Source organism: Salvia splendens, chromosome 1 (assembly GCF_004379255.2).
Source record: "Salvia splendens isolate huo1 chromosome 1, SspV2, whole genome shotgun sequence".
In the NCBI taxonomy this organism is placed as follows: Eukaryota; Viridiplantae; Streptophyta; class Magnoliopsida; order Lamiales; family Lamiaceae; genus Salvia; species Salvia splendens.
In genome coordinates, this window is record NC_056032.1 from 12,058,073 (window position 1) to 12,069,184 (window position 11,112).

The 11,112-nt window shown below is 38.8% G+C and overlaps 1 protein-coding gene across 1 annotated transcript; it reads left to right on the forward strand.

Annotated features, from left to right (window-relative positions):
• Positions 1–3,967: 3,967 nt before the first annotated feature.
• LOC121804484 (agamous-like MADS-box protein AGL61) lies at positions 3,968–4,805 on the forward strand. Its single transcript, XM_042204043.1, has one exon. The coding sequence runs from the start codon at positions 4,060–4,062 to the stop codon at positions 4,645–4,647; it is 588 nt and encodes a 195-aa protein (XP_042059977.1). The 5' UTR covers positions 3,968–4,059; the 3' UTR covers positions 4,648–4,805.
• Positions 4,806–11,112: the final 6,307 nt, after the last annotated feature.

Below are 11,112 nucleotides of genomic sequence, written 5' to 3' on the forward strand. Positions count from 1 at the left end.
CTTTATTACGAAACAGACCCCATGACATTTTATTTGAACCCCCTGATCCTGATAAATTAGAAAATGACCCCAGAGACGATTTAAACTCCCAAATGCGCCCCTATATTGATGAAAATTGCAAATCAGCCCCAATCCTATGTGATTATTTGTCTAAAAACCCGTTTGCATCATTAGAAAAGGTTTCCGCTGCATTTCATGTTGATAATATGATTGATACACATGCGAAGGGGTGGATTTTTGACTGTGGGGCAACTGATACAATGACCCCGAAAAAAGATGATTTTGTTGATCTAAGTTGTGAAGTGGATAAATCCTATATTAGAACGGCCAATGGGGAATTGATTACTGTAGTCGGATCTGGAACTATTGAGATTTCCCCTACTCTTCGTCTAAAAAACTGCTTATATGTTCCTACACTGTCTCAAAGGCTGATGTCTATTAGTCATGTTACTAAGGAATTGAACTGCACTCTCCTGATGCACCCCGATTTTTGTATCTTGCAGGATATTCAGACGAGGAGGATTCTTGGGCGTGGCACTGAGAAGCAAGGACTCTACTACGTGGACGAGATAGCTCAACATGGTAGTGCAATGCTGGCTCACGGATCCACAAAACAAGAAACTTGGCTTTGGCACCGAAGACTAGGACACCCCTCCCCGGGTTATTTTAAACTACTTTTTCCGAAACTCTCTATTCCTGTTGATTTTTCTTGTGCAACTTGTGTTTTGGCTAAGAGTCACAGACAGTCTTTTAAACCTACGAATACTCGAATGAATTCCATATTTTCCTTAGTGCATTCTGATGTGTGGGGTCCAGCCCCAATTATGGGTGGAAATGGTTTTAAATATTTTGTGATATTTATCGATGATTGCACTAGAATGACGTGGGTCTATTTCCTGAAACATAAGTCTGAGGTATTCGATAGGTTCACATCCTTTTTTTAAACTTATCCAAACACAGTTCCACACTACTATGAAAACTCTTAGATCTGACAATGGGAGGGAGTTTGTAAATAATGCCATGACCCAATTCTGCACAGAAAAAGGCATCATCCACCAAACCTCTTGTCCCTATACACCCGAACAAAATGGGGTAGCCGAAAGAAAAAATAGAACAATACTTGAAATGACCCGAGCCCTGATGATCGAATCCAAAGTCCCGACCTCTTTCTGGCCCGAAGCAGTCTCCACTTCTATTTACCTCATGAATCGACTCCCTACAAAAATCCTTCGAATGAAAACACCTCTTGATACCTTGTCCAAAATTGCCAAAATCCCAGAACACCTAAACCTCACGCCCAAAATCTTTGGTTGTACCGTTTACATGCATATTCCGAAACATGAAAGGACCAAATTGTCCCCGTGTGCGACGAAATGTGTCTTCGTAGGATATGGGATAAACCAAAAAGGGTACCGATGTTTTGATCCTCACACCAAAAAGGTCATCACTACTATGAATTGTAACTTCTTGGAGACCGAATTCTTTTACCAAACCCACCTTAGTAGCCAGGGGGAGAGTGATCCAGGTGGAAGTGACTACCTAAGTTGGGTTGTGCCATTGTCAAGCTCTTCGATTGAGGATCCAACAGAACCAGTTGTCACTACCGCCGAGCAGGTCTCACCACAAGAGCCATCTCAACCACTAACTCAAGATCCTCCTCTGACGATATCCGAGGTAATACCTGACTCAGAACAGTCTCCTATACCTATTTCCACTGACCAAGTTGACACAGAAACCCAAGTGGAGGAAAATGTAATCGACGGGGACACTGGACGATATATACTTCCGCAACGGAGTACAAGGGGGATACCGCCAAAAAGATATTCCCCCGAGAAGATAGGGAAGAAAAGCCGATATGGAGTGGCGAACTTTGTGCAGGGAAATCTGTCTAAAATGGCAAGGGCTTTTTCCGCTGCATTATATGAAGAGGAAGAAATCCCTAGGACGGCCGAAGAAGCAATGGAACATAAACACTGGAGAGAAGCAATGTTAAACGAAATGAAGGCTTTGATGAAGAATAACACGTGGGTAAAAGGCAAATTACCTGCAGGGGTAAGAACCGTTGGGTGCAGATGGGTATTCACAATCAAGAGAAGGCCGGACGGCACGATAGAAAGGTACAAAGCTCGACTCTTGGCAAAGGGGTATACTCAGACGTATGGTGTAGATTATGCTGAAACATTCTCTCCGGTAGCTAAAATCAACACTGTGAGAGTGTTGTTTTCCATCGCCGCTAACAAGGACTGGCCACTTCATCAGTTCGATGTAACTAATGCGTTTCTCCATGGAGAGTTGCCGAAGCCTGTATTCATGGAACCTCCCCCAGGATTTGCTCAAGAATTCCAGAATGGTGAAGTTTGTCAGTTGAAAAAAACACTCTACGGGTTGAAACAGTCCCCACGGGCTTGGTTTGGAAGATTCACAGAAGTAATGAAGAAATATGGGTACAAGCAGAGCAATTTGGATCACACCCTATTTCTCAAAAAGAAAGGAGGTAAGATCACATGTCTGATTATATATGTAGATGACATAATCATTACAGGGGATGATGAAGAAGAAATTGGTGAGCTGAGGAAGAACTTGTTCAAAGAATTTGAGATGAAGGATTTGGGATTGCTCAAATACTTCCTAGGAATAGAAGTGCTACGATCAAAGAAGGGAATCTTCATCAATCAAAGGAAGTACATATTGGACTTATTGGCGGAAATTGGGATGGTAGACTGCAAGCCAGCAGATACCCCCATAATTTAGAATCACGGGCGACAGTTAAAGGAAGGAGCGAGACAGACAAACAGAGGGAGATATCAGAGGTTGGTCGGGAAATTGATCTATCTCTCCCACACAAGACCAGACATAGCCTATGCAGTGAGAGTAGTAAGTCAGATCATGCATGCACCCCAAGAAGTGCATTGGGAGGCAGTGCTTCGAATAGTTCGATACTTGAAGGGGACAGCGGAGCACGGGATTATGTTCGAGAAACATGGTCACATGGAGGTCCATGGTTTCACTGATGCTGATTGGGCCGGAAATCCAAACGACAGAAAGTCAACTGCATGCTATTTTACATTCGTAGGAGGAAATCTTGTGACATGGAGAAGTAAGAAGCAGAAGGTAGTAGCATTGTCCAGTGCAGAGGCAGAGTTTCGAGGAATCAAAAGCGGGTTGACAGAAGTATTGTGGCTGAGAAAGCTTATGACAGAGTTGGACCTGCGCCCGATACAGCCGTGTAGGCTATTTTGTGATAACAAGGCGGCAATCAGTATATCCGAAAACCCAGTTCAACATGATCGAACCAAACATGTGAAAGTTGATAGACACTTCATCAAGGAGAACATTGAAGCTAAGGTGGTGGACATGCCCTTTGTTAAATCTGAAGATCAGTTGGCAGACATTCTGACGAAGGCCGTGAACTCAAAGTCGTTCCGAGACGTATTAGGCAAGTTGAGTATCGGGAATCCCGTTACTTAACTTGAGGGGGAGTGTTAGCAAGAAATCAGGAAGAAATCAAGAGGATTATACACAAGAATATTTACCAAAGATAGAATACAATTAATGTAAATTAAATTTACCTTATTTATGTAATTTGTAGCCTATATAAGTTGCATACTCTATGTACATTACTATCATCGAATAGAATGATCTTCATACCCAATTTCTATCATAGCTAATTATCTTCATAGTGTATTAAAAATACCAATACAATGACATTTTTAATACACTATATTGATGAGTTAACAATTTAAAAGTTAGCAATAGCACCTGTTTAATTACATATATACAGAGTTTGAATATGTAAAATCGCACACACACATACTCTTCTTCATATATTTAGCACAATAGAATTAATTAAAAATATCTCCGTAGATTCAAAATATAAAGAAATAAACCCTACAAGTATATAGATCAGTAATTTATAATTCCATTGGGGAAATGCTCCTTGGATAAAAAACAAGTTTGCAAGTGAGCACTTAACGATATATAGATATAAATATCAACCCATAGTTCGTTTAATCCTCTCCCAAATATCAACCTTCCCTTTCTTGAAATCAAACTTAATTCATGGAGACAGAGATGGTGATGTCGAGCGAAGGGGAGAAGAAGAAGAAGACGCAGGGGAAAAAGAAAATCGAAATCAAGAAGATCGAGAGCTTGAGCAACCGCCGAGTCACCTTCTCGAAGCGGCGCTTGGGGCTGTTCAAGAAAGCGAGCGAGCTCTGCCTTCTGTGCGAAACCGAGATCGCCATCATCGTCCAATCCCTCGGCAAGCACGTCCACTCATTCGGCCACAACTCCACCGACGCCGTCATCGACCGCTACCTAGGCGGCGGCGATGACCACGAGAGGGACGCCGTCGCCCCTGCGGTCAACACCAAGGAATTGTACCAGCACTGCTACTCTCACGTGTTAAAGGAGTTGGAATTGGAGAAGAAGCGGAGGGACGTGGCCGAGGAGGGTGGGGATGTGTTTTGGTGGAATCAGGGTGTGGAGGAGATGGAATTGGATGAAATGGAGCAGTTCGCGATGGCGCTGGATGAGTTGTCGAAGAAGGCCGATCTTAGGGCTAATGATCTCATGAGTTCCTACTTGCAGCAGCCGCTGGCGGTCGCCTCCGCGCAGAATCAGATGGGGAATAATTTGGATCACTAGAATTGCATTGCTCCTAATTAAGGGTTGTTTCGAAGAGAAAACTTCTCCTGCATGCTTCAGTTACCAGGAATTTTATTCAAGTTATGATTTATCAAATTTGTTAGGTTTTTTTTTCCTTATGATCTTTTTGCAAACATTAATGCATGAATATTTTCTCTGCTGTGTGGACAGGAATTCCCCCTTTTTCTTTCTGTCGAGTTGAAATGATTATTTGAGCGTCAATATAGGGTTTCATTAATTGTCAGTATTCAATACTCCACTTGATTTTGCAAAATTGGAAAAAAGATTCAGAATTGTTTTCCTCGGTTGCAGTATTAGTCACAAATTAATTGTGTTGCACTTGATGGATTGGAATTCCTCGCCACAATTTTCTGTGTGTTTCTGTTCCAAAATGTGTTGTTCAAGGTGTTGTTGATCAGAGATTACCTCAACTCTTTCCTCATTTTCAGCTATCCAAGTGTGGTTATCATGAGTCAGGGAACCTGATGCACCATCATCCAAGTATGTGGAGTATGGTCACTCTTATCACCTCTGTCTTGATCACAATACTCCGCATACTTCTTATATCATCACCTATTTAAACATGAGAACTAGTAGGAGGTTTCTCATATCTATTCATCCTACAAGTAATCTCTACTACATGATCAAAGATGCTCTCAATTAATATGTGATCGATCATCTAGAAAAACATTGTTGCTTCTTGTATCTAAATGTTTGGCGACAACATTTCCAGCAACATGCAGTTGCTATTGACTGAACAGACTGCACGTGCAGCAACGTATTAAGCTGATTTAATTATCCTAAACAAAACGCATCATTCCTTTTCGTTGCTTTTTCTATCGACGATCACCACAATACTAACTAGCTGGAGAGAGAGAATGTAGAGAACTAATCATCATACCCTAAATAAACTCCTCATATTCTCAATCACAATGCTCTTTCAGCTCTTCGTCAACTTTAATCATCTCTTCTTGATTTTAGTACCAAGAAACAGAATAACAGAATATAAAATGTCATAGCTAGATATCAAAACCCTGCTAAGTAAGTATGAATCAAGAAACTCCACATACCCTTCCTAATTCACTAACTGACAAATTCTTGAACTGAAACCCCGAGAAATCAAAGTCGGATAATAACAACAAAATCGAAACCCCAAGAAACCCTGCTAAGTATGGTCATGCAGCCACGATTCAAATTAGGTTGGGAACTGACTACTTGCATGAGTTAAACTAACCAACTACGTAGTGGGAATTTGGGTGAGTTACCTAAAATTAGATCACAACTAAGAACATGAGCAAGTGAAAGAGATGACAAACTCAGGGTCTACACAAAATGCTGTGAATAAATAAACGCAAGTAGAGCAGGCATGCAACTAAGTAATGGAATTAAGTGATACTCCCTCCGTCCCCCAATTTGAGTCACTCTTTTCCATTTTGGGCCGTCCCCCAATAAGAGTCACTCTTCCCACTTACCATTTTTGGACATCAAAATTACTCTTCATTACATCAAAAGTCAAAGGGGCCCCACATTTCACTACCTAACTCCATTTATTACACTACACATTCAAACTTTTCCTTAAAACTCGTGCCGAGTCAAAGAGTGACTCAAATTGGGGGACGGAGGGAGTAGTACACTACTTGGACAAGCTATATAAATGGGCAAGCAAACAAATACACGAAATGGGCAAGCAATAAGTAGTGTGTACTTACACGGAAACAAACATGGAATAGAAACAAAAGATTACTTTTAAGATATTCTCTATCGTAAGTAATGCAATCACTTTCTATTTCTTACTCCTCCATGTAATAAGATTATGCCTCATTGTCACATAAGAGTTGGCTCTTTACTAGGATAACTCCAATTTCTCCCATCAACCTTCTCAACTTTTATTCTGCTTTAGCACTTGATAATGCAATCACTTTTCCTCAATCAACATCAATACGTCCATATACTTCTCGTTACCATAATAGGATTTCATAGATTTCATTCTAAAATCAATTGGTGATAGGAGGGGCTCATAGACTTATATAATAGTTTTGGTTCTCTCTTTACACTGATGTGGGATAGTTGTGTTTTTATTTTAGTTGCAATCGCCAACATCTACATAATTAAAACTTTACTAATTTGTAATTAGAAATACATTAGGGGGCTACTTCATCTTTATACGGAGTATTATGACATTTAGGGTGTATTTAACCTTTTCCTTTTCAAAATAACGTGTCAATAACTTGTATGCAAAACAAAAATATTCAAATTAAAACATATCGATGATAATATATTCACAGTAAATCCAACCATCGGCGCTAAAGTCCAACAATATATATAAAATTCAAAAATCTTTTATCATGCGATTGATTAATCTGCTATATTCCTCAGCTGTATAAAGTCATTTGAACACATGCGCGTCACCATCCTGATGTGGACATTTATAAAAAAAAACTAGTGAGAAAATATATTGTTTGATTTGCATTGGTTGATGATAATAAATTTATAGCCTCGGGCAAAATCAAAATTTAAAAAGAGAAAAAATAGGGAATTTGTATAGATAATTACTACAATAAATCGGCGCTAAAGTCCAACAATATATATAAAATTCAAAAATCTTTTATCATGCAATTGATTAATTTGCTATATTCCTCATCTGTATAAAGTCATTTGAACACATGCGCGTCACCATCCTGATGTGGACATTTATAAAAAAAATTAGTGAGAAAATATATTGTTTGATCTGCATTGGTTGATGATAATAAATTTATAGCCTCGGGCAAAATCAAAATTTGAAAAGAGAAAAAATAGGGAGTTTGTATAGATAATTACTACAATAATACAAACAATATTGCATATATCTCAGTTAGAAAACCAAATGACTGAAAATTTTAAAATCTATTAAGCATCTAAGACTGAATTTATCACAGATCAAATTATAAAGTTTTGATGCATCCCACAACTTTAAAAATCCATCCAAAAACTTTGAAGTTCAAATTTTTTACAATTGTACCATGTGATTTGAGTTGAGTAGAATTGTATATGATGCGGTAGCCAAAATTTTGGTTTGTAAATCTATCTGAACTTTCAGGTTCAAAATCATCAACATTTTGATAACACTATACTTCGTCAGTAAGTCACATCATCAATTTGATATATGTATGTTTTACATCAATAATATATTACATGTAAATGAGTATAAAATATTAAAGTTCAAAATTTTATGGACCGATTTTCAAAATTGTGAGACAAACTAAATTTTACCAAACTCCATAGTTTTCCGGCAACTTGCAAAGAAGACGTCTAGCCACATAAGTAAAAACAACATGGTTTACCTCTTAACCATTAATTAAAACAACAATTTATATAGCACCACTAAGCATGACAGCATAAACATAAGACTATAAGGTTACATCATAATAGTTGTAAATATATAATTAATGCATTAAATAGAGTAATAGTAATAAGTTGTAGTAGGGACGCTGGCCGGGCGGATCAAGCTGCAGATGAGAAGAGCCATCCGCTGCGGCACTGTCGGCGCGCACAGCCCAAATGGGTTGAATCGCGCCACACGACCTGCGTGTAGTGCAGGCACTCCCCTCCGACGCAGGAGTTGGAGCTGTGGTCGTAGCACGACTTCTCGCTGACCCACATTCCCACCGCACACAGACGCCCCCATCCCTCCGCCAGGTTCTCTCCGTACGGCCCCATCGAGTGCTCCATCTCGCACTCTCCGTACCTCTTGTACGAGGGCGTACCCGGCGCCCGCCATTGCTGCGGCCACCATTAAAGACAACATAACAAGAATGGATTCCATTTTCTGTGCTGCTTTTTTTGGTGGCGAGTGTGTTTGTGTTGCTCTATTTATAGAGATGGAAATCATTCCATATATGTTTTGAGATATTAATAAATGAAATTGAAATTAATTTAATCCGAAGATGGATGTATCGTGCAAGTGCTTCATGTTGATGGGGTCTACTGCCGATGTTGATTGGAATGTGGCAAACAGATAACGCGTCTGGTGAATGATGGCGATTTTCATGATCTAAATATTTCACTTTAATAATTTACGTTTCATCCAAATACGTACGTACCGTACACTTGGTTCTAGGGATGTCAATCGGGCCGGCCCATCGAGTCAATCGGGTGCGGGCTAATCGGGTTGTGGATTCTTTCGGGTTGTAAAAGTTCAACCCTAACCCTAAAAGCTAGGGTTTCGGGCTAGCCCAGCGGGTTAATCGGGTTGCTACTGATAAGATTAATATGCGATCAATCCAATAAATAATGATAAAAATTAGTTATATTCATAAAATGTAAAATATTTAATTATGATAAATTTGAGATATATGGTCAAACTCAATCATAAATATGATCAAATACTAATATTTGGGATATTTCGTGAAATTTTAATGCATGTTTTAGAAATTTAAATATTTTTAAGTGAATTTGAAGTTTTTAATTTATTTATCAATTATTATATTAATAAAAATTCAATATATAATTTGTATATTTAATATAAAATTGAAAGTTGTTTTTTCAGTTATCTATATTATAAAATTAATCAATGAAGTGTCAAATTAGGAGTAAAAAATAGAATAATAGAAATTTTATCGAGTTTTCGGGCCAGACCATCGGGTTTTCGAGTCTAGCCCTAACGGGTCGCGGGTTAATCGGGTGCGGGCTAATCGGGTTTTAATTTTATCGGGTTAGAAATTTCCAGCTCTTACCCTATAAAATTGGCGGGCTATTCGGGTCAGTCCACGGGTTGCGGGCTACATTGACATCCCTACTTGGTTCCTTGCCTCCATTACATATCAAAAACCCCACCAGTGCAAATCCACGAGCCATTTTTGCATAGTTTGTATGATTATATCTAAGAGCATCCGCAATGGCGGACGTCCGCGTGGGATGTCCGCCATTAGGCGAGAGAGGCACAGATACGGACGTCCACTGTGGACACCGGAGTTCCGCGGCGTTCCCGGGACGTCCGCCATTGCGTTGACACGGCGAACGTCCGCACGGACGTCCCGATTTTTTATTTTATTTTTTAAAAATACTCTATATATGATATGGACATTTTTAAGGAGTTTCGAACATTGTAAATCAGTCCTTCGACCCTAGCCAAGGCTCTGCCCCTTGGACCCCGCTACTCGGGGGCACTGCCCCCGAACCCCCGTTTAATCATAATGAATTCAAACAAGCGTGCACTCCGCACTTCCAAACTTATATGATATCTTATTATGACAATATTGATCAATCAAGTTAATCTAATTACACTAAAATAACCAACAATATATACGGCTCGTTGAACTATGTATTTTTTAGAAATTATGTATGTTTTTTTAAATAAAGTGGTTGCATTTTCTCCGTATTCGTGTCGAAATTTTAATTCCATAAACTGTTTAATTTGGTGAATTTGTAAATTTGTATTAATGTGGGAAGTCCGTCGGGATGTCCTTGGGAATGTCCGCCACTATGCAGTGGGAAGTCCTTATGACGTGGCTGGAGGTGTTTTTGGGATGTCCACCGGGACATCCGCACCACTACGGATGCCCTAATAATCACAACCACTTTGCCGAAAATCAAATGAATAAATATCTCAAAAAGGAAATCTAGCTAGAAGCCACATTAAATATCTTATTAATATCCAAACTATAAATTATTCGTAAAAAGTTGAGCAATCCCCATCTATGTTCTTGCCAAAGAGTATGGATGTGGGTCTGAACCCACTTTTATTAATTTTTTACTCTTTGCTCTTTGGCAAGAGCACAACACTCATATTTATGCTCTTTCACAAGAGCATGCTCAAGGGTCCCACCATTCTATTATTTAATTTAAATACTTCAATTACTAAAAACATTTCAACAATATTAAATGCATTAATAATACGTGAAATACTATTACAAATTACTAAAAAATTAAAACTTACATAATTAAAATCCTAAAAATAAAAAATTATATAGTTAAAATCCTAAAAATTGAGATTGAGAGAGTTGTTTGGTATAATGTCATTTTTTGTGTTTGAAATGAGAGTATTTATAGATGAAAGTATGAATTTTGGGGTTAAAATAATGAAAAAATAAATTAAAAGTGTGGGAAAATGGATATATTTTATTAGGAAGTGGGAAAATATTTTTTTATTAATTCTGAAATTTTCAGATTTTTTCAATTTTTTTTAAAAAAATAATAATAATAAATGATACACCAACGGCCAACCAGAGCATGCCATGTCGGCTGCTCGTGCTCTTGCCATTGGCACGGACGTGCTTTATGCATCGAGCAGGGCCGTGCCGTTGGCAAGAGCACAACGGTGAGCAGGGGTCTACTCTTGCCGACGGCACGGACGTCGTCCTTGCTCAAGGGCACCGATGGGCATGTTCTGATTTTGTTGAGTAAATTTTCTTCTTATAGCTTTAACGTAGTTAGAGCATAATATGTATTAATATGATACAAAAAGATGCTCCCTTTGATAATATATTT

Bases quoted from the DNA above. Each gene is read 5' to 3' on its own strand.
- LOC121804484 (XM_042204043.1), top strand. From the start codon at position 4,060: ATGGAGACAGAGATGGTGATGTCGAGCGAAGGGGAGAAGAAGAAGAAG.